This window comes from Cinclus cinclus, chromosome 8, assembly GCF_963662255.1.
Source record: "Cinclus cinclus chromosome 8, bCinCin1.1, whole genome shotgun sequence".
Lineage (NCBI taxonomy): Eukaryota > Metazoa > Chordata > Aves > Passeriformes > Cinclidae > Cinclus > Cinclus cinclus.
In genome coordinates this window covers 28,937,793-28,961,572 of record NC_085053.1, presented here as the reverse complement: position 1 = coordinate 28,961,572, position 23,780 = coordinate 28,937,793, and the positions used below count along the sequence as shown (strand labels likewise).

Below are 23,780 nucleotides of genomic sequence, written 5' to 3'. Positions count from 1 at the left end.
TTTCCAAGATAGTAAAAACAAGCCTGTGAATTATTGAAGAATTTAGTGTCTCTGTTGTTCCTAGAACCTTTTGTTTAAGGAAAAGCCAGGAGTCCACATGCTGCCCCAAAGGTTGTTTAAGGAGCTGGGAACAAAGAGAGGCAGCAAAAGGGACCAAGGGTGCTGAGGGTTGGGGTTTATTGGCTATCCTTAGCAGCAAAACAATGTTCTTAAATACAGGGATAAAATCAATATTCCTCTTTTAGTGACAATTTGACACAGGAAGGGGCTCTGCCTGCCCCCGTGCACACGCCAGCACAGGCTGGCTCTATGTGATGACGGTGGGCCCCGAGCGGCCGGTTCTTTCGTGGAGCTGGGAAAGTTTCAGTGCAATGGAAATGAGAGGTGCCAACATCACCTGCAGGGAGGAAAGAGAGGGCTCAGAACTGCACAGCAGCACATGCAACCTTCCCACACTGCAGCCCTCGACACCCAGGTCAGCCCAGGACACCCAAAGCTCAGCTCTGCTGACCAAAGGCTGCTTTGAGCTCACAACCTGAGCTCTGGGACCAGTGACAGGGATGCAGTGCTCAGAGAAAATCCCAGGCTCCAGTGGTGCTGCTGCCACCCTCCCTGTGCTGTATCCCAAAATTCATGTCAGCACAGGACAGGTAAATCCTAAATTCCTCCCCCTCTCAGAATGGGGGATTTTCAGTCTTTTTGTCGATTATGGCAATTAGGTACAAAGAGCCCACAGAGTGTTTGCTGGGGAATAGAGAATCAGAGAATATCCTGAGTTGGAAGGATCCCCAAGGATCATGGAATCCAACTGCTGGCCCTGCACAGACACCCCAACAATCCCACCCTGTCCCTAGGAGCACTGTCCAAACGCTCCTGGAGCTCTGGCTTGGGGCTGTGCTCATTCCCTGCAGAGCCTGTTCAGTGTCCAGCCATCTTCTGGGTGAAAAACTCTTTCCTGATATCCAGGCTAAACTAAAATACAAGAGGAGGATTCTTTTCCTCCAGTGCCTACAAGAGCTCAGCGGCATCTGCAAATGATGCTGCAGAACATGTACTGAACTCTGTACAGATCAGGGCAGTCTCACCTTAGCTACAGCTACATCCTGTGATCCCATTGATTTTTTTTAAAGCAGGCACAGAAAAACTGTGCTGTGGCTGAGGCAGCTACAAGGGATTTCCAAGAATACTTGCTCCACACTGAACTTTTTTAAAATAATCCTATTCATTCTGGGATGAAAGATACCAAAATTCCTGGCACCTCCACAGAGCTCCAAGCAAAGCAGGGCTGAGAAAGAGCTCAGCTGTGGCAGGCAGCAATCCAGCAGTGAGGTGCAGCGCCCACCTGTGGATCTTGGTTGATCTTCTGAGCATCCTTCTCGTAGCTGTCGATGTAGAGGCGCACGGTGGCCCCGGCGCTGCCGGTGCCGCTCAGCCGGAAGATGATGCGGGAGCCGTCGGAGAAGATGAGCCTCAAGCCCTGCTCGACACGGGAGGGAAGAGCCCCTCAGCTCTGTGCTCGTGGGTAGCCAAGGTGTTTTCTATGAATCCTAGCATGACCTGCACCATCCCACCTCTTCATGGAGCCACAGAAAGCTCCTGTGTTAACCTCTCCTCACTCCTAGAGGGATTAATGTCCTTCCTAACCCACGCTGGAGAACTTGAAACAAGCCAGGGACTGACAGCATTCCCAGCCCACTGCTCCTCATGGAAACAGGACACGGGGAGAGCACTCCCAGTTCTGTGCCCACCTGGTTCCTGGAGACGCTGCCATCCACGGGGTCGTTGTACTCGAAGTTGTCAGCTTTCTCCACCGTGTAGGATTTGTCCCCACTCGACAGCTGCTTCCCCACGAAGGAGCGGTCGAACATCACCGTCTCCAAATCCTTCATCATCTTGTTGGCAGCATCTGCATCCACCTCCTCGTAGTCGTACCTGCAGCCAGCAGCACACACAGGGGGCAGGGAGGGGAGGATGCAGTGAGTTGTGATGGTTTGGGACACCCTTCTTGAGCCCTGGGGGTGTTCTCTGCTCCCATCCTGGAAGGGAGGACAGGCAGAAAAGGCACACAGAACACATGGCCCAGAGAAGCTGTCCCTGCATCTCCTATCCAGGTTGGACAGGGCTTGGAGCAGCCTGGGATAATGGAAGGTGCTCCTGCCCATGGCAGGGGGTGGAACTGGATGGGCTTTAAGGTTCCCCCCAACCCAACCCAGTGTGAGATTTTATGAAAAGAGAGGAGGACCCACGTGCACCACTACTGCCACATCCACACAGATCCTTGAGATACAGCACAGCTTGTCACAGGCATTTGGTGCCAGAAGATGAAAGCACAAAGTGCTGTCTCACACTGAGTATCACAGACTGAGGGCCAGGGCCAAGATCCAACTGACTGCCAAGAATTTCCTGCAGTTCTGCCCACAGCACCCCACCAGCTCCCTCATGGTTACAGTGAACACCCTCAGTGCATCCCCACAGCTAACTGCAGCTGTGATTGCACCAGGAAAACATCCAGTGCCAGCTTTGATGTCCCTGCCTGGGTAGGAGAGGGAGCAGAGAGCAGCTGGAACCCTCTCCAGGATCCCAGATCCATGTTCCTGCTGCCAGCAGGATTTGTGCTGCTCTGTTTGCTGCCTGAGCCACCTAACCCCTGTGCTCAGTGTGTTCTGCACACATAGCTCGAGTGCTAAAAGGCTGCCTTTTTATCCTAGACTTTGGCATTTTCCCCAGGTTTCAGTGCCTCAGATGTATGCTGGCTTTGCAGTGAGTGGAGGGAGGGGGAAAGAAAAAAAAAAAAAAACCAAATCAAAGGAAAGGCAAGTTCTTCCACTTGGCAATTTGAGATGGAATTTTCATGTAGATCTTCCATGCTGAAAGATTTCTGCCTAATGCTTTCACCCTGTTCCCACCTCTGCTTGTGTGCTGGCTGGGTCCCATTCCTTCCCTACTACCTTCTATGTCCACTGCAGCTTAAATTTGAGTATTTGGGGACTGGACAGGAACTCAACCAGGTAAATAACAGCCATGGGGCTGGGCATCCATTTTATGAGATGCTGCTGTCACTGAAGTTATCACAAATTAACTTCTGATGGGGGGTCTCAAGAGTATTGATCTCATGGCAAAAATGAAAAATTTGAAGGAAAAACAAATCTCAATTAAAGGAAAAAAAGGGTGCTTTACATGTATAAAATGTCCAGACTTTAATACCAGATTTATGTCTGGAGTAACAACCCAAAGCTGGACATCACAAAGGGTTATGGTGAATCCCCATTTCATGGCATCCCAAGTGCTCGGGGAGTTTGACATTATTGCAGGACAAACAGCAATGGAATGACAGGAACAGTCCCATAGTGACACAGCAGTGCCATCAGGGCTCTGCTCTGACCCAGGACAGGGAATGGTGATGCCTGGAAAGGCTGACCTGGAACAGAGACTAGACAGAGAAAAAGGAATAAATCAGGAATTTACTGAAATGAAACACCTTGGGCAGTGCCAGAGCCTGGCTGGGGCTGCACCCAAATAAAATGCAAGATGGATCCTGGTCAGGAGTTTTTACACTAAGATTTGGTTCATCTACACTTTGGGGTCAATTATCCAACCACAGCCCCAGGCTATGAAGTCTCAGCCCCCTGCCTTGCCCCCTTCCCTTTGCTGTTGTTTGTGATTTTTGGGTGCAGGTTGTCCTTGATTCTCTGGCTAGGAAAGGAATTGTTTTGTCACTGCCCTGTGAAGAGAACTCACCAACACCCAATGTGAAGTTTCAGAGTTACACACCAAGCAGCAGAGAATCTGCAAACTATAAAAGCTAAAAGCCAAGGCATCAGTGGGAGGTGTCAGGAGCACTTTCCCCACCTGGTGAAGAAGTTCCTGCCATACTTCTGCCAGTGGTCCTTCATGATGTCCTCCACGCTCTGCTTGCGGGCAGCCAGGATGGAGAGCCAGGCCAGCACTGCCCACAGCCCGTCCTTCTCTCGGATGTGGTCAGAGCCTGTGGGAGCCACAGCACAGACAATTCCCACTCCTCTCACACCACAGACCCCACCTCATCTCTCCCCCACCCATTGGCACCTCTCACAAGTGTGAAGCATTTCCAGAGCTCCATCCCTGTTAAAATGGGTCAGGATCTCATCTGCTCCAGCTCAAATAAAATGCTTGGCATCTTTTAACACATACACTCATTGTTCACACATCCTTAACTCTGTTCTCAATGAAGGAATGGGGAATGCACAATAAAAAAGGCATCAAATGAAAAACAAAAGGCAAATGCAAAGGAGCAGCTTGGGAAGGAGAACAACAAGGAGGACATCAACTCCTCAGCAGCTGTTGTGTCCTGTCTGCCAAGGAGCACCCTGGGATCAGCTCCTGGCCCAGCACCAAGGGGAATGTCAGCCCTCCTGGGGAACCGATCCCCAACGACCCCAAAATTACCCCAGAACGGGGAGAGGAGCAGCAGGGCAGGGAGCACCAGCCATGGGGTTGTCAACAGCAGGGCAAGGAGAGGCTCCATCCACCTGGAGACCAGGAGAGCCTCCAGCCTGCTCTCAGTGGGCTTTGGAAAAGCTCCTCTCTTGGCTAAAGGAGGATTCACAAAATCCCAGAATGGCTCAGCTTGGAAGTGACCACAGTGGGGTGTCTGGTTCAACCACCCTGCTCAGGCAGGGGCATTCCTGGGCCCAGGATTGCGTCTGGATTTTTGACTGTCTCCAGTGAGGAAGACTCCACATCTCTCTGGGCAATCTGTCCCACACAGTGAGGAAGTTCTTCCTCATGTTCAGGTGGAATTTCCTGGGCCTCAGTTTGTGCCCATTGCCTCTCGTTGAGGATTCCCCCCAAAGCTGGAACTGCAAGGAGAGCAGGAAGCAGCCAGAGCCAGCCCAGCCTTGCCCTGGTAGCACAGTGGGATCACACAGCAGTGACCCCTTGGGAAACCTGAGAGGTGCTGGACCTTACACAGCCCCCAAATTAAATAGGATCAGATGGTCCAGAACACCCCCAGCCCACACTCGGTGCCTCTGGCACGCCAGTTTGATCCTGTGCCCCACAGATGCAAAGTTTTCTCTTTCCCACCCTGGAAAAGCTCCAAACAGGTATTAAAAAAATCCCAGGAGCACTCCAGAGCTGCCATGCCAGCCTCTGAAGGAGTGCCAGAGTGGAAATCCTCAGGGAAAGGGCTGGGGGCAGGACAGGGGTTACGTGGTGCTTCGTACAAATCCCACTGTTGTGGACGTGACCATAAATTATCCCCACAGTCCCTCAGGGCAGAGGGAGCTGGGCAGAGGTGATGGAGAGGAATGCTAAATAAACACCAGTCCCATGTGATGTATCAACTTATTGCTGGAATAAAATACCCAAGGAAGCAAGCAGGAATTCTGTCATGTCCCATTACTCTAATTGCTGCTGGACTCCAGTCCCACTGCCTCACAGTTTGTTTCCATTTTTACTGGGTCTTTTGGCTGCTCCTTCACCTCCCTTCCCTTCAACACTCCCATTCTGTCCAGCTCCAAACAACTCCTCATTAACTTCCTATCAACCATAACCCTCCTCACCCCTTTTCATTCATTTTTTCCTTCCTAAGTGCATTTGCCACATGGGCAAACCCCTTTGCATTGTAGGGGGCCCTTTCCCAATCTGTTCCCCCAAACTGCTTCAGCTCCCACCACTGGGATGTGCTGCTGCCTGGCCAAAATCCCAAACCTCTCTCTCAGCCCCTGCTGCCACTGGAATCACTTTGGTTTGGGAGGCAGTCCTTTACCTGCTGGGGGATGGAGAGAAACTCAGCTTGTTGCTCATACAGAGGTGGAAATAGTTTTGGGGTGCTGCTCATTTGAGATTATCTCCCATCAACAGCTCCAGGAATTTGGTTTTACTTATCTCCAGTAGTATCAGTATCTCTCATTAGCCAAGGATATAAACTCAGCACATGCTGAAATCACTCAGGTCAAAATTCCAGAATCTTTCTTTACTCATTATTTACTTCAAGATTTCTCTACAGAGATACCAGGTTCTCTGAAATTTACCTTTCCTTCCAACCCCCAGCCAAATCCAAGTTCCACATATCAGAGTAATATCTGACTGCAAAAATATTGCCCCTGGAGACAGCTCAGCCCCACAGCAACCTGCTCTCCCCCAGAGCTGGGATCCCATTTCCTCAGCCACAGGAAAGCTGGGGTAATTCTTTCCTGTCAACCTGTGCATCCCAGCTCCTCAAAGCACTTCACTCCAGGTGTCTGGGGGTTTAAGGCACCCACACACAAGCTAAAAGGTTTTTTTCTGGGGGGGTGGAATGAGAACACACAGAGTTTGAGTGAGAAATTCCCTCAGGACCTTGTGCTTTGCATATCCCACCAGGGATCCTTAGAGGACAGAAAAAACATCTCAAGGAGAATTCAGAACAGATGAAAATCAGCCTGTGTGCAGGAATTAGGGGTTGATTCAGGGCTCTGCCTGCAAGGAAGTCCCATTTCCACAGGCAGGACACAAAACCACAGGGGAGATGCCAGGGAGAACTCAGGGAATGCAGAGACCTCCTGGGAATTCTGATTGTCCTGAGCATCCTGCTCTGACCTGGAGCAAATCCTGCTCCCATCAACTTCCCTGCACACCCCCAGTAAATTCCTTGTGATGTTCACTTTGTTACTCGGTAACTCACCTAGGCTGTTCAAAGGCAAGTGTTAGTTTAAACTTTATAAATCATACCTTGTTTGCAGAACAGGAAAATGAGGGCCCTATTAAGCTCAGAGATTTAATAGTGACCTGAAACCTTCCCTAATAAAACTCCATGCTCCAAACCGTATTTCTTTCCAGAAATGAAAACATTGAGAAGTTTTTCCTGGCCACCAAGGGTTGAAAAATACATTTAGCATTGCATTTAATCCCCACAGACTCAGTGACTGGGCTACAAAAGAGGCCCCCAAACTTCCTGCCTATCTCCACGTGCCTTCCTGGAGAACTGGAGAAGGAGCTCCTACCTCACAAAATCTTTAGCATTGTGTTCATTTCCACACTAATTCCTCCAAGCCTTTTTTATATTTTAATATTTTACAAGTATTTACAGCTGTAGGTGAAAGATAAATCTCAAGCTCTAAAGAATAAACAACTAAGAGGAGGAACAACACCATCATGGGTGATATTGGGAATGCTGACTTACCAGTCCCAAAACTTTCCTCTCCACACAGAGACAGTTTGTTTGCATCCATCAAGTTTCCAAAGAACTTCCAGCCTGTTGGAGTCTCATACAAAGCTATCTTTGTAGCCTGGGCCACCCTGCCAAGGTAAGAAGGCCAAGTCACATCACTGGATTCTCCCAGGGGAAATGGGATCAGCAGCTCTCCTGGGGTGCCACTGAAAGCAGGGAATGGCACTGCTTTGGCACAATCTCTCTATTTCATCCCAGTGTGACAGCTGGGAGATGGGTGGGATGTGCATTTGCAGAACAGATACAAACACACAGCTCTTCAAAGCAATTTTAAGTTGCAGATCCCAAAGCATTTCACCAAGAAAGCATCACTATCAAATTTAAGGAAAACAAGGGTGGGGAGAGCCATTTGTTTGGGTTTATCTGAAGGGCAGAGAAAGAGCCAAGAGCTCAGCCCAGCTCTGCCATTATTAGTGGCTATCTTCTTTTTTTCCTCTGCCTTCACTCAGAGTCAGGATTGAATGCAGCAGAGATGGATTTTCTTGTTCTGACCCACTTGTTTCTTAATTCTCATCTACAGTACAGTGAGTTCTGCAGCACTTCTAGCTAACAAGCTAAAAGTGAAAAGATGTCAGTGTATCCTGCTAGCTACAAGGTCTTTTAAGCTTAACTATCCAATTAAAAGCTAACATCTTTATTATTTATACTTTTGACCCAATGGCCAACCACCTGTGACCCACACTGCAGTACTTTCTATCCAACCAAAAACTACCTGAAATCATGAAGAAGGAACAAGAAGGAAGAAGAAGCCACCACCCAAGTACCTCCATCTTGTCCCACAACTATTCTAAAACCCCAAATTCTAAACCCTTCACTAAGAGAAATTAGACACTTTAACTCCACGCCTGTGATTCCAACTCCATCCCTCAAATTTGGAAGCCTTCTCCAAGGCCTCAAGTCAAAAACAGTGATCTTTTGGGATCAGTGCCTGACAGCACAGAAAATTCCCAACTCCCAGGCTTTAAGATTCCAACATACCACGTCCCCAGGCAGGGCTGAATCCATTAAACCTCACTGCTGCCCTGGCAGTGCCGCGCTGCTCAGCGGACCAAACACGAGACAGAAGGCAGTGAAATCCCAGGGAAGGAAAGGGACATCCCCTGCCCTGGGCAGGCCCGGAGGCCTCCCCAGGCCCAGGGGAGGCCCAGGGGAGGCCCAGTCACCTGTCCAGGGCCCCGCTGGTGGGCATGCTCCGGGCGAAGCCGCGCACCCCGGTCTGCTGGAAGTACGGGATGCTGAGGATGTTGGCGGCGATGACGGCCACCGAGTCGGAGGGGTTCACGAAGAAACCGTGCTTGCCCAAAATCATGTTACGATCCTGGGGGGAGACAGCACAGGCACAGCTCAGCTCCCTGCCCAGCCCATAAACCCAGAGGTTTTCTGAAATGAACACAGAGCTTTGAAAAAGTTGCACGGCTGCGCTTCCATAGTGTTTCTCCTTCCTGATTTTTTTTTTTAAAGTTATTTATGTACAATTTGGGCTTATTGACACAGTGTCCAATTATTTCATTGGTGGCAAACTGCAGCCAGTGGTTCACTTCACTCATGATTACAGACAGAGGGAGAAAAAAGGTGCACCTCAGTCCCCAGAGCTGGTCAGAGGGAAAAAAAGGGAATTCTGAGCAGCTCCTTTACCCCATCTCCATCAAAGGCAGCTCCAAAGTCGTACTCTCCTGTCTTCATGGTCTGCACCAGGTCAGCAGCGTAGGTCAGGTTGGGGTCAGGGTGGTGGCCCCCAAAGTCCTCCAGGGGGGTGCAGTTCACAGCTGAGTTTGCTGGGGCTCCCAGCTCCTCACACAGGATCTTCTTCACATAAGGGCCCACAACTGTCTCAGCAAAACACAGAGGAAGGAGGTGGCTCAGACCTCAGTCAGCTCTGCCCCACCCACCTCAGGCTGCTCTGTTTGGGTCACTTCAGGTGCTTTGTGGTTTAGGAGCTCACATCAAAATCCACCCCCACCCTTGCAAGTGTCCCAAGCCATGCTGGACAGGGCTTGAGGCAAGCTGGGCTAGTGGGAGGTGTCCCTGCCCATGGCAGGGGTGGAACTGGATGAACTTTAAGGTCCCTCCCAACCCAAACCATTTCAGGATTGCAAGAAACATTTCACAGAATCCTAGAAGGGTTTGGGTTGGAAGGGACCTTAAAGATGAGCTCATTCCAACCCCCAAAAGACAACACTTGGCAAAAGAAAATAACACAAGACATAAAATGTTTGCTCCCAAAAAGAAAAATCCAGTATGCTACAAAACAAACCCCAAACTTGCAATATAAATTCCAGAGAAAATCTTCCTGTCTGAAGTAGGTGACAAATCCCCAAGGACACCTGACCCAAGCCCAGCCCTTTTTACCCCCGTGCATGGCATCGATGCGAATCTTGAGCTGGTTCTTCCCTGAGAGCAGCTCCTTCAAGGCATTGAAGTCAAAGATATTCCTCAGCATGTTGGCATAGGCTTCCACAGAGTCCACAATTTCCACTGGAAGAGAGGAGGAGACAGGGAATCAACCCTCACAGCCTGGTTAATTGTGATAACCAAGTCCTGTTGCTGTGCTGAGGGTCCTCAAAGTGAAGGGCCAGGGCTCAGCACAAGCCCCTTGAACATCCCAGAGCATCAAAACAGGGACAGGAACTATGGGGTTAAATTAGGAATTTAATTACAGGCTCTCACTGCTAATCAGGTCACAAGCGGACCAGCAAAATCCTTAAGGGAAACTGCTCCCAGTTAAGGCTACCTGGACTACCTTCAAGAGGGCTCAATCCCACTTCAATTAAATTTAGAAATATGAATATAAAATCAGATCTTTAATTTCCACCAAAGTCAATGGGAAGTGTGAACTTAATAGTTCAAAAAGTTGGACCTTTGTAGCCAAACATAAGAACAAAATCCAGCATAAAAATCCCACTAAAAGAAGTGGGGACTGAGAGAAATGCTGACTTTTATTATCTTTTAATTTATTTCTGTGTTAATTACAAGCACCAGGAGACGATTAAAAAATACTTGCAGTATTTTTAAAAAGTACTTTTAAAATCTCTTTTAATATTTCACTGCTGACTGACAAAAGCTACATGTGAAGTGTAACAGTTTTTCCACTCACAGGGACAATTTTTATAAGTGAAACCATGGGAAAAAAATCAGTTGAAAGATTAGACTCTGTAATTTTTAATTAGAAAATGCACTTTAACTGCATTTTTCTGTTTTCAAGTACATGCTTGCCTTGCAGAAAAAACACCCTTTGATTTTATGGAAGTTTGATGGATCAAGATTTTGCTACTGAAGTAGAAATTTCTGTAGGACAAAAAATCATATAAATCAAAATCAACAAATAAACAAATGCCAGGAGCAATGTGCTCACTGGGATTATACAAGAGGTGAGAAGGAGAGGTCAGGATGGCCACAGAAACACCACAATTCCTCACCTTGCCAAGAGGAAGAACATTTGTTTACCTGTAAATGGCTTAAATTTGTTCTCTAAGTCAAACTGCTGCTTCCCAATGGTGCCCAAATCCACCTGGAGGTCTGGACAGATTGCATATTCCTCAATTTTCTTGCTGATCTGGAAAATTTTATCTGTGATGGCTTCAGGAGCAGGACCTGGAAAATGAAATGGGGAAAGGGAAGATGTTAAAGAATCCAGCTGCAAGAGGAGGGAACTTCAGGAATACAACAAAGACCTGGGCTGGGAATACTGTGCAGGGAGAGGAACAGCAGGGAATGAGGGGAGTAGAGCATCACCTGCTCCATTAGTGAAACCACAGCTCAGGGCACTGATTCCTGAGATATGAACAGGAATTTGGATTCTTGGGTGGACACAAGAAAAAAATAATAATAATAGTGTTGGAACCCTGGTCACTGGGAATTTTAGACTTTCTGTGCTTGCAGGCACTGACTCCCAGGGGAACACTGCATTTGACCTGAGGCCATGGGGAAGGCTTCCAAAATTAAATGATAGAACTGGGATCATGGGTGTGTAGTTTGAATAGAAGTGTGTGATATCACACGGTGAAAAACTTAGAATTTAAGGTTTTAGGATACAGTAATGTAGAGAAAGCAAGGTGGAGGACTTAGGGCTGAGGTTTGTCCTTCTTCATGGGTTTGGGTGCTATTTTTTAATTGGATAGAAAAGTTTACATTGTGGGCCACAGGTGGTTGGTTATTGGGTTAAAAGTAAAAAAAAAAATAGGTGCCATTTCTTAATTGGACAATTTATTCTTAAAAGGCCTTGTAGGGACAGAAATACCATCTCCATTTTTAGCTTGTTAGCTTGAAGAGCTGTGGAACTCACTGTAACACAGATAAGAATTAATAAACATCTGAGTCCAAACAAGAAATACACACATTTAATCCTGACCCTGGCAGAAAAAAAGAAGATAAAGCTCAACAAAAACAGCAATCAAAACAAGTCACAAAAAAAAAAAAAAAAAAAAAAAAAAGAATAGGATATAATAAACAACAAGAGCAAGTGGCTGACCTCCATTGGCAATGTTGAATTTGATGCCGAAGTCCCCGCTGGGCCCGCCGGGGTTGTGGCTGGCAGTGAGGATGATGCCCCCGATGGCTTTGATCTTGCGGATGATGCAGGACACGGCGGGCGTGGACAAGATCCCGTTCTGCCCGATCACCAAGCGCCCGATCTGAGAGGGGAGGAGCAGAGAAAAGCTCGCTCAGGGCAATCCCGAACCCTGCCAGCAGCTAAAGCACCGCTACAGCAGATGTGGAAACGAGCCAAGACAGACTCTCATTTAACAACGTGAAAAGGGTCCTCGTTTCTTCTTCTTTACATCCTGACTCTGGCTACAGCAAGCTCCCGCTGTAGGGTCCAGCTGCAGACTCTGAGCCCAGCTTTCACCCAGCTCAGCTGTGACTGCAGGCTCCAGCTCCATCAGATCCAGACTGACCTCACAGCACATCTTTTACTGCAGAAACTCTCTCTCCTCGTTTCCTTCTTCTTTGTGTCTCTCTGAATTGTTCCTTCTTCCTCTGGGCTCCTCTACCTCCTCAAGGGTCCTCTCTGAGCAGCCAGCCCACCCCTTTTATCACACTTATCTTTATTAGTCACAAGCCATTAAGAGCAAGGCTGTTTCTCTTCTTTGGTAATTAGTAGGACTGTGACTTATCAGGTGTAATCTCTTCCACATCTACAAACACTGCCAAAGCTCTCCACCGTGCATCCAACCCTCTCTGTTGTAGCATTTTCCTCCATGAATGCTGCACATTGATGTACTGAAGGGCTGAGCTCTCCACAGGCATCAAACACCACAAAAAAACCAGCATTCCCTCTGGCTGTGGTCTCAAAATTTGCCTTCAAAACACACAATGGGGCAGAGAGAAGCCAACAGAATGCAAAACTTGAACGTCCTGGGAGCAGCTGCAAATTCTTCCTCGCAGCAAGCGGAACACCTCCTTCCCATCAGTCCAGGGATATCACTGAGATTGGATCCAGAGCAATGTGCTGAGCAATACACCAACCTCAGAATCCAGGCCATAAACCAGGAGGTGGATAATTCCCTGGAAGAACACGCTCCTTCCAGGGCCCCCAAATGAGGTGACAGCATTTAAAAGCACACCAGGCTCCTCTGCAGCAGCTGAGGGGGTCAGACCCAGAACAGACTGGGAAAAGAGGAGGGATTTCATTCAATCACAAGCTGAAGCAGGAATCAAGAGGAGAATTCCCAGGCCATGGTGGGTGCTGAGCCAAGGGCACGGCATGGCTGTGATTCCTGGCCCCTGGCACTGCCAGGTGCTAAGCCCCAGCCTCGCTGCCCATCAGTTATTGCATGGTCCAGCTGTCACAGCCCAGCTGCTGGCAGAGCTGCACCTCCAGCAAATAACAGCAAAATGTGAAAAAGCACTTTACAAACCCAAAGTGAAGCCCTGCCTCCAGCTGCCCACACCAGCTCATATTGGAGCCCTGACTTTGCCCACACACTGATCACTCATTTATTGCACGTCAGGTTTCATTTGAAGCAGCCCAACCTCCACAGGGCTGGTTTTTCCCCAATTTTCAGACACACCTTGTCCTGTGCTTTATTCTGGCCCCCGAACCTTGCTGCTTCAATTTCCCTGAGAATTCACAGGACCTCCAGGAAGCTCGTCTCCAAAACTTCCCCTCCTGCTCCCCAGTTTCCCACTGAGGGTCACGTTCTGCTGCGCCCCTGTGCATCAGTGCCCCAGGAATGCTGCAGAGGAAGGAAAAACAAGGGATTTTCCCTGCCAAAGCAGGCAGCAGCTGCAGGAGAACTGGATGAACACATCAAATACCCTGTCTTTGCCCTCCCTGCACACCTGAACTGCAGCTTTTCCCCACAGCAAGGAAGGAAAGGAAGAAACACTAATCTCCGTGGGAGCTGCTCTGTGATTTGGGTCCTCCTTGGCTTCCAGAGGTTTTCAGTTGCCATTCCCCACCCATCCAATGCTAAATCTTTACGGTAAGCACTGGGGAAGGTTGTTCAGTGTAACAATGTGCTGAACGATTTATACTTAATCCTTTTTGAGTCTGTGGAATTTCTTATGAGAAAAACCTCAGGCTGCAATGTTGGAGAAACACCTTTCATGGAATTCTCAAAACAGACCCACTTTGTGCAGCAAGTTTGGGTTACAGTACTTCAAAACCATCCAGGCAATAGTTCCAACCTGGTTTTGCTGAAAACCTCATTAGGATGCACACAGGGACCTCCTGCAGCCCCTCCTCCCCCCAGGAACGCTGGGAACAGCTTTTCCAGGCCATGGAAGTTGGTGGCTGCAGCTCCATGGTGTCCCCAGCCCACCCTTGCAACCCTTTCTGTGCAGGACATACAGCACAAGCCACCAGGAGCACTACACTGACAGGCACCAGCTAGACTGAGGAGAAAAATCCATGGAAAATACCCAAACCACCCCCTAAATCCCATTTAGGCAGACCTGGCCCCAGTGCTGGAGAGAAAAGCCTGAGCTGGTGAAGAGCCTGATCTCCCCCTCTCCAGCAGATCTCTCTTGGTGTCACGCACTCCAAGCCTGGCTCTGTGCACATTTTCCAGCTCTTCTGCTCGGCCCATGCACTGATTTCAAATACATTCATCTGCAATGCCTGAAGATTCCTCCCCCTCAAGATGGAAAATAGGTCGATTTTAAAAATAAACTAATCAAATTCTCTCCTCCCATTTCCCCATTCACTATTAATTATACTGTCCCAGTCTGGTTTTTTGTCAAATTCCTAAAATCCAGGTCCCTTTGCACAAAGTTTGGGCTGCACTAAGAGATCCAGGACAGACAGTAGAGCCTTTTCTTCTTAAAAAGCAGAATTAACCAAAGACAAAAGCCCCTTGCATGAGCCATGATCTACCACGAACACACAAGCCTCTTGCTCTGCTTCCAAAACACAGAATTCCAGCACAACTGAGCTCCCTATAAAGGCTGTCACTCACTTGCTGACTCTCATATCAATTTTCAAAGGCTCCCTGAGCATTTATCCCACAGCCACAACTTACACCTGGTGAGAAATGCAAAATATGGGTGCTTCTTCTTCTTTGCCACTCTGGTGGCTCTCCCTGTTACTTCATTTCTGAACAGTATCAGGGGGTTTATATTTTCATGGAAAAAATGAAAAATCCACAGGTGCCAGCAGCTTGGGGCATGGCAAAGCACAAAACAAGAACACACAAACCCCAGGCAGAATTTATTTTCCTCTCTCCGTGTGTATTCTCTGCCCAACTGCAACACTTAAGAGTGAAGAAACATTAATTTCTGTCCTCCCCAACTGATCTGCCCTAAAAAACATCACTATTAGCAGTTGAATAAGCCTTTGGGGAAATTAAATTTCACATTTCACAGCCTAATCTCTGATGGATTTCTGCATTTCTCAGCCACACCCCACAGGAATTCATCCCTTTAACATTTACCAACCCCGTTGGCAGCAGTCATTTGGACAATCACTTCCACTGCAGACTTATTGAGGTACCTCCCATCACCTCCAACCACCAGAGAGGCTCCTTGGCGATCTCTTAGGTCTATGGAAAAAAATATACTCTGGATAAAATTCTGCAAATAGTTCAGCTTGGATTCAAAGTAAAAGGTTTTCCTCCGTAAGCCGCTGGTTCCCGGTCTCTGGTCGCTGTAAGGAGCTGTTGGCACCGTCAGCAGAGGCAGGGGAGCGTCCTCCATGTCCCCTTTTCACACAGATGCATTTGAAAAGTCAAATATGCCAAAATCAACCCCCAGCCTTGACACAGCAATGGCCCACCTATGAGACAGGAGTTCAGGGGAGCTGTTGGACACCCAAAAATAGCTCCTTGCACCTTCTGTAACTGAAGCCGTGTCCTCGCGCTTGCGGTGGGGGATCAATGTCAGGGAGAACGCACAATTCCACGCTGCTGTCCCTCACTGCGAGGCTGGCAAAGGATTCCTGTCTTCTCTGTCACCTCCTGATTGCCACAGGCACTGCTCCCAGCCATCCCATGGAGCCCAGCAGGGTCAATCCTGTGTGGATCTCCCTCGGGCAGGGAGGTGGGAGCAGCCCAGCCCTGCTGGGATGTGCTCCGGAGTTTTCCCAGATCTGCAGGGCAGCGCCAGGCCCAGCCTCACTCTGGGGGCAAACTTCCAGCAGGATCCTGCTGGAGATACTTTGCAAAGTCTGGTGAGTTAAAGGTCACTCTTAAAATGGAAGGGAACAGATCCATTACCTCCCGTTTGCTCATGCGTCTCCTGCCCTGACAACCTGATTTCCACAGCTCCCTCACACACACGGAGAACTTCCAGCAGGAACAGCTGGTCAGTCTTTGGCTGGGAATACTCATCAGATCCCCAGCAAGTCTCACCCAGATTAAAACCACAAAAAAACCCCACAAAAACTATCAAATGCTTGGGAAAACTGCATTTAGCAATGCTGTTGATTGTGAGACAGCCTAAATACAAACAGAAGAGACTCAGATATCCAGAAACTGCTGTGAAATCTCATCTTCCCAAGCATGGGGAAGGTAAATGAAGGAAGGGAAATGTGTGGACTCCCCATCCATGGAAGTGCCCAAGGCCAGGTTGAGCAGGGCTTGGAGCAGCCTGGCATAGTGGGAGGTGTCCCTGCCCATGGGACCAGGATGGGCTTTAGAGTCCCTTCCCACCCAAACCATTCCATGATTCTAAAATCAGCCTTTCCTCCAAGCCCCTTTAAAAACACTCAAGAGTCCTCTGCCTGAGCTGCTGGAAACAATTTACAGATATTACTGAAGCAGTTAAAAAACAGGCACTTGAAAATGATTCTGTTTGTCCCACTGTTAAAAGCAGGAAAAAGGAGATGTGTACACACAGCTGAATTGTGACAGCTCTGAAGGTGCTCAGGGACTCTTTCCTGTGGTGCTGATTCTGTCATTGCTCCAATAATTGATGTATTTCCTTCCAAAGGAGATCACAGAACCATAAAGTTTGGAGAAGCCCTCTGGGATAATCTAAACTCCTTACCCTGCCAAGGCCACCACTGACCATCTTCCCAAAATTCTGATTTACCCATCAGCACATTAAAATGGAGTTGGATAATTTGTGTGAACCAACACATCTTTTATCCCAACAGTGAGCCTGGGATATAGAGCAAAACTGGTTTGTGTTTTATCCACCCATACTATTCCAGCATCTCGCAGCTCTCTTTACTCCCATGCAAAAGCCTAGGTTTCCCTCTAGTGGCAGAGAACCCAAAATCCAGCCCCAAAAATTACACCTGGCAGGAAAAGGCCTCTTTCCCTTCTTGCTGCCCTGGGAAATGCCATGGCATTAAGTGACAGGAGGAGGGCACAGGACAGCCACCAGCTCCTGTGACTGTACACGGGATGCACTTGGATTTACTGGCAGGGAACAGCCTATGGAGGATTGGAATTTGTGTGTAATTCAGTGCACGTGGAGTAGACAGAGGAATCAAACTAAATTAAGCAGGGGAGGAGGGTCATTCATGCAATGTTTATATAGATAAAATGAAGCACATTCCATTAAATGAAATATAAAATAATGCACAAAAGGCACAGGGACAGCCACACCAACTCCACTCTGGGTGCTTACCTGCTCCCAGGGTTTTCCTGTAACATCTGCACCATTGTTTGGGACAAACTAAACCACCAGTAAGTAACTGGCCAAGCAGGACTGGTCAGGGGCTGGGGATCACAGTGCCAGATGATTCAGAGGTGCAAAATGTCACCAAAGGTGGGTGCAGAGCACCTCTGCCTTGGGGCAGGGACTGGGGAAAGGTCATTTGATCCGTGCTCTGGGAGCCTTTGCTGAGGTGACTGATCATTAAAGTCACTCAGGCCATCTGCTCCCTCCCCACAACTGCATCAAGGACACCCAGGTCTCCTCCTGGAAGCTGATCTGACTTGTTCTTGGGATCTTTTTCTCCAGGTAAGCCCTACCAGTGCATAATTAGCCTTGTAGCTGTAAGTGCTTCCCTACAATCTACTGGATACCTCCCTTGCTGGCACAGCAAACAAAGGGATCATAATCCTCTTCCTGGCAAGTCCTCGCTAAAAAAATCCTTTGGCATTAGGCTCTGAGTGCCCTTTCTGCTACAGCAAACAGCCCCAATGCTGTGAGCTTTCCCTTGTGGTCCTGCTTCCTGGATGTCTAATTCCTCATGGCAGGTGGAGGCTGGTGAGGGAATGTCCCTCTCTCAACAGGCAGCCTGGCACAGACAGGGATATTTCCTAAGCCAGGTCTCCTTTTACTGCCCTGCACTTCACGCACACAAGAACAGAGTTAAAACTCTTAATTAACTTTTGAATTTAATGATAGAAAGACAGACAAGACTGTTCCGAGAGGGCTTAAATTCATAAAACAGTCCCTCCCTTGGCTTAACTCCGTGGTCCCTACCCATCCCCTCTCCCTGAGAGAGCTGGGCCATCTTTTTTGGGAGATGGAGCCTTCTTCATCTGGAGTCTTCCCCAAGCCTGGGACCAGGGATAGGGTTAGAGCCAGACTCTCCCAGCTCCTCAGTCTGACACAAACCCAGCCTTCCTGTAACTACAATTTTACATTTAGGCATTCAGACAAGAAAAATAATTGTGGGGGGAACCCACCGTAGAAAGGCCAAACTGAACAGTAATTCCCTGTTCCCATCCCCTGCTACACCCTTGGTCAGGTTTCTCCAAGGCCCAGGGTGCCTTCTCCTCTTCTTCTCCTTTCCTTCCCATTCCTCTCCCAGGTCTTTGTCCCCATTCAGAGGGCAGGTAAAGCCAATGTCCCCTCTGTGGGGCTGTATTCAGCTGCAAGCTTCCTTTCCCAGCTTTGAAGGAATTTTTGACAGCAAGCAGCTGGTGACAGGCATCTCCTTCTGCTCCTTTCTTGTGCTCAGTCAAGAAGACACTCAGCCTGAAATCCAGGGCAGCAAATGGAGTAAAACCACTTTACACTTCATCCGTGACTCTCCTTTAAGGCAGAATCCCATTCCCTTAAATCCTGCCTTCAGGAAAGCTCCAGTGATGGTGCTGTCCCTGCACATCGGCCATAAGAGAGTGCCAAGAGCCCTGGAAAACCCCACTAAGCAGCTGCCAAAATCTGGCACTTTCTGCCAAGGATGTCTCTGGTGCAGGCAGCCACTTCTGGCAGTGGCATTAGGTAATGCCAAGGCAAATGGAGGCCAAGAAAAATAAATATAGACTGCAAGTGTGTTATTGGTCATACAAGGAGTGCTGTTCCCACTGCAAAACGCTTTGTTTCTATTAAGAATTAATTAAAAATCTGAGTCTGGAAGTTGCTGTAGATATTCCAGAGGGAAAAAAAAATATTTGGCAGCATCTCAACAGCAGAAGTGCACTCAAATATGAATCACTCCAGAATGAAGAGACTGTTCCTACCACAGCTGAAAAGAAAAGTTGGGTGGCAGAGACAGGGGCTGGCAGGGAATGAATTCCCATCTCCAGGTTTGTCCCACTGGCAGGGGCTGAGCCTTCCTTTCCAGGGAAGCACACAGCAGCCACCAGGATTGTGAAACTTTCTGTTCAACGGCCAGCCCCTCAAAGCATGCCCAAATCTGCATTTTATCTCTGCTCTCCTGTCCCTGCACCAGGGAAAAGGTGAGGGATTCCAGCAGGATTTCCTCAATGCTCCGGGATTTCTGGCCCCAGCCTGCTGAGATAGAGCCCCCGACCCTGAGTGCTCTTGGAAATCTGCACCTGAACCCAAAAAACACCTTTCACTATCCCAGGTGGCTCCAAGCTCTGTCCAGCCTGGTCTTGGACAATTTCAGGTATCCAGGGGCAGCCACAGCTGCCCTGGAAAACCTGTGCCAGGGCCCCAGCACTCTCACAGGAGGAATTTCTTCCCTACAGAATGACCTCAGCCATTCCAGCTGAAATCTCCCACACCCAGACCAGATCCTCTGTGAGGGCTGGTACCCCAGCTCAGGACTGGTGTTCCTGGTGAGGTTTTATTTTCCTGATTTTCACTTACAACAAACTTATTTTAAAATCGAGAACTGCTGTTTCTCTGGGTCATCCTGCCAACTGTGTTTGCCCTCTACACCACATCTGCTGTTTATTTTGTAACTCTGCAACTTGTACTATGTACTATAAGTGTACATGTTACACTTTTATTACTTCAGAATTCTTTGAACTTACTGATATCTAAGCTAACTCCATTTATTTCTAAAAATATGTTTCAGCTCCTCATCTGAAGCATTAATCAATATTCTGGCCAGCTCAGGGTCATGGCAGGATGCATTTCTCAGTCCTGGTGAGCCCAAATTTGGAATAACACATGGATAGCAGCTCTCCAGCCCAGCTCTCTATCCCAAACTTTGCCCTGACAAAGGGAAGGCATTTCTGCCCTGCCAGCCCAGCCCCAGCTGAGGTGTCTGCTCCTGCAGAGTCATTGTCCCAGGAGATTACAGCTAAATCCCTGGTAGGATGAATTTCAACTCTGCCTGCTGGATTTGCAGAGATTAACTGCAAAGCACCTTAGCTCTTGCTCTGAGCTGGAGTTTCATGAGTGCAGAGTTGAAAATTCCAAAGGGGCACTGAAACTGGACAACCTGACCACTTAATCACCTTCCACTGTAAACTGACATAAGCCAATTAACTTTACAGGCAAAAAGAGTCTAAGCTGGTGTAAAAAGAGGCTGTGAGAGCTGCTGCAGCTGCTGTCTTCTAAAAGCCACTTCATCTGCAGCCAGGAAATATCTACAAGTGGTATTTATTTCCTCACTTTAGATATCACATCTCAATTTCCCCTTCTGCCTCTGAGAAAAACAGTAACATAAGTCAGAAATTGGGGTTTTTCCTACAGGCCTGGAGGATCCAGCATCACCACATCTAACCCTGGTATACAGGGGTTGCTTTTTGGAAGAATTTTCTTTAAAAGCACTTTATTTTGATAATTTTAATCCCAGGAGCTTTTACTCAAAGGGAAGATCTCAGTGGGAACTGGTCTGGGAGCTGTGGCAGAACAGCACAAAGAAAAAGGGAGCTACCATAGGAGACCAGTGACAAATAAATGCAACAGGTTTGAACACTTGGTTTCCCTGGGTAACTGAGGGGGGAGAAAAGTTAAAGCAGCCAAACCCAAACATCCTGGGGGAGAGGGCAGCATTTCTAATAAAAACCCTGTTTGTCCTGCAGCTATAAAACAAAAGCAGACACTATTTAACATGCAAGGCACAGCCTGGCACTCAAAACACCTTCCAGCCTGAGGGTGGCAACTTTGCAGCACTTGGAGAAGTGTTCAGTTAGGAAGGAAGCAAGGGCACAGTAAATTTGGAAACAGCAGGAGACAATGTCACTGAATCAGCCTGGTGCTGCTTCTATGACCACACCTGGATTTACAGTTTCTGTCATTTTTTGACATAAAATTATTGCACAGCCACAATTCTGCTGATCAGTGGTGCTCCAACAGGACCTGTGAAGATCTGATTTGTGGAATTAGAGTCAGACTCACCTTGTGGGAATTATATCAAGGAAAGCTGTCACACAGACCAAAACAAAGCTGGTAGGCTACACTGGATGCCAATTGGGAATGGCAAACAATCTTAATTTCAGTTTACTTACAGAAATGCAAACTTTAAAATAAGATAAACACCCCTTTAATCTCATGACTACAAACTGAATAGTTGCTACTTAAAAATAAATATTTAGTTCCATATTAACCATTCCATGAGAAGACAAAATTCAAGCTAATTTTAGCATCCTTTCCTTTTATGTTGCAAAATTAAAGATCATTGGTTGCGGTCCTCAGGTCTGTCCTGTGCCTGGAGAGCACCATTCAGCCAGATCTTGCCACCACATGATTTTAAATCATTCATCAGCCACCTCTTAATCCTCAGGACCAGAAGTGTACTTTTCCAGCAGTTTTCTTAGTATTACTCAGCTTTTCTCAGCATGAGGCCACTGAGTTTTCCCCCCAGACCTGGCTGCTGGAATCAGGAGATGTTTGAGTCCCAGCACTTGGACAAACCCACAACTGCAAGAACAAGTTTCCATGTGCTGGTCCCTGTTCTGCAGGGCACTTTCTTACCATGAATGAAGTTGTCCATCCTTCTCTTTGAAGGGCAGGGAACTTCCAGTCACTTCATATTTACTATGAAGAAAGAGGATTTTAAGACACTTACTTAACTACACTGTGGTAACCACCAGGGAACTGCTATTTGCAATTAAAGAGAAACCCCACAAACCAAGCATCCCTCAAGCACTCCAAAACGAGGCAAACACATCAAAATTTATTTAAAACCAGTACTTTGCATTTGCTAAAGAAACCCTCTGGTTTTAGTCACCTAATTTCTTGGGACCCGAGAGTTTTGTTACTCTTGGGTTTAGCAATGCAGTTCCTGCTCTTATTTAGGCCGGGGCTTCTAAAATGTAGCAAATATCTGTAATCAAGTTTCCAGTGGCTCTGCCCTCTGTAGCTCACCCCGCTGTACCTCTGGTTACTCATCCAGGCTTTACCTGCTGCTCATTTATTAACCCACACATTCTTCCACACATTTCCTTCCTCCACCTCCCGTTTTTCCTGCCTTTCCCGAACATTTTCTGATTTTACAGCCAATTCTGTCCCAGCATTCAGAATCCACGTGGACAAAATGCTCCAAGGCAAATTCCTGCCGGCAAGGGCAGCCCTTGGGACCCGCAGCTGCAGCTCTGGCAACGAGCTCAGCCCTGCACCTACGTGAGTGACTGCACGATCCAGGGGAGGATCCCTGACATTCCCGGCCCTCCACGCTTCCCAAAACACCTCATCAGACCCCAGCATGGGTCTACCCCAGGCCTCCGCTTCTGGGATGGAGCTGAAGTGTAAATGATGGAGAAGTCGGTGCCTGGAATGCTGCCACATCCCATCAGGCCCTAGGTGCACATCCAAAAACCTGCACAAACTCACATTTCATCCCAGGGAACAAGTTTCCCACTCTGCTTATTCACAGTGATCCACAGGGATCCCGTCTGTGTGCGTGCACTCAGGCAGGAATGCTGCATATTCCAACTCCAAACCCCTCCTAGAACAAATAAATAAACCAGTGCCTGCTGCTTTTCCATCAGGGAAGGCTGCTCTATCCATCACTTCCAGAGGTGCGTGCAGCATCCAGGGATGCTGGGCTATGGAATCAGAGTTGAGCAGCTGCCACACATCACATAAGATAAATTGCTACATGGCTTTAATAGAATCCAAACGAGTTCTTTGCTTCTTTATGCCCTAAGAAGGCAGCAATCCTAAATAATTATATTTTTTTCCTAAGAAGTCGGGTATTTACAGGCATTGGGGCACCTGGGAATGTGAAATGGTTAAGCAGCACCATCAGCCCCTCCCTCTCTCCTTCGTGGTCCATGAGGAAAAATGTTTGCTGCTGGTGCTGGTGTCCCAGGAGAAGGGGTTAATTTTCATTTGGAAAAGAGTAAATGTCGGGGAAATCCTCCCTCTGCAAACTTGACTTCAGCTTATCTCTCCCCACCAACACCACATTCCCTGCTGGGGTTCTCCTGGGCCACCGAGTGACAGGAACAGGACGAACCCACGGAGGAATCCCCCAGCAGTGAGATGCATTCCAGCGCTGCGGAAGGGAACGCTGCTCCCTCCCAACACCTCCCCGGCTGCACGCCGCGCCGCTGGTTTGTTTTAGCTGGAAAACCCAACGACAGCCAGAAGGAAGAAGAAGGAATTAGAGCAAAGCCGTGTTTGCTTCCATACCTCCACCCCGGCCAACGTCCACTCGGCTCCCGCAGGCAGGGAGAGGCTGCCGGGGGAGTTTTCCTGCCTGGACCGCGAGCTGTCCCAAGCCAGCTCCGTCAGCTCGCGTGTCACTCACCGCGTTACTTCCACGCCGCGGACACTCCGAGCGCCAGCGATTTCCGCCGGCGCTGCGGGCAGGAGGGCGGGGAGCGCATCCCGGAGCCCCGGAGCGCTCGGTGCTTACCCCGTTGGCGGCGGCGATGCGGACGATGAGCTGGATGGCGTCTCTCATGTAGAAGCGGCCGTCTCCCCCCACCACGAGCGTGGCGTCCTGGCGCTCCGCGGGCGGCACGGTGGCCAGAATGCTCTGGATGAAGTTCTCGGTGTAGTTGGCATTGCTCTGGAACACCGTCACTCGCTTGCGCAGCCCGCTGGTGCCCGGCTTCTGGTCGCCGTAGGGCTTGGTCTGCACGGTCACGATCCGCACCAT

The 23,780-nt window shown here is 48.5% G+C and overlaps 1 protein-coding gene across 2 annotated transcripts; it reads right to left on the bottom strand.

Moving 5' to 3' along the window:
• Nucleotides 1-307: 307 nt before the first annotated feature.
• On the bottom strand, nucleotides 308-23,780 carry PGM1 (phosphoglucomutase 1). Of its 2 annotated transcripts, none has more exons than XM_062497908.1 (11): nucleotides 23,535-23,780; nucleotides 11,661-11,823; nucleotides 10,637-10,783; nucleotides 9,542-9,667; nucleotides 8,828-9,018; nucleotides 8,356-8,510; nucleotides 7,145-7,260; nucleotides 3,850-3,985; nucleotides 1,749-1,932; nucleotides 1,343-1,477; nucleotides 308-397 (listed from the first exon to the last, which is right to left on the bottom strand). In XM_062497908.1, exons 1-11 carry the CDS (start codon nucleotides 23,778-23,780, stop codon nucleotides 308-310), a joined length of 1,689 nt encoding a protein of 562 aa, XP_062353892.1. The 2 variants fall into 2 exon arrangements, with proteins under 2 accessions (XP_062353892.1, XP_062353893.1); XM_062497909.1 differs by lacking the exon at nucleotides 23,535-23,780 and adding an exon at nucleotides 15,071-15,328.

Coding starts and splice junctions, on each gene's coding strand:
- PGM1 (XM_062497909.1), bottom strand. CDS start 15,328: ATGGAGGACGCTCCCCTGCCTCTGCTGACGGTGCCAACAGCTCCTTAC. Junction 11,824..15,070: donor AAATGACTGCTGCCAACGGG/GTTGGTAAATGT, acceptor CTCCCCTCTCAG/ATCGGGCGCTTGGTGATCGG. Junction 9,668..10,636: donor CAAATTTAAGCCATTTACAG/GTAAACAAATGT, acceptor CCTCTCTTCCAG/TGGAAATTGTGGACTCTGTG.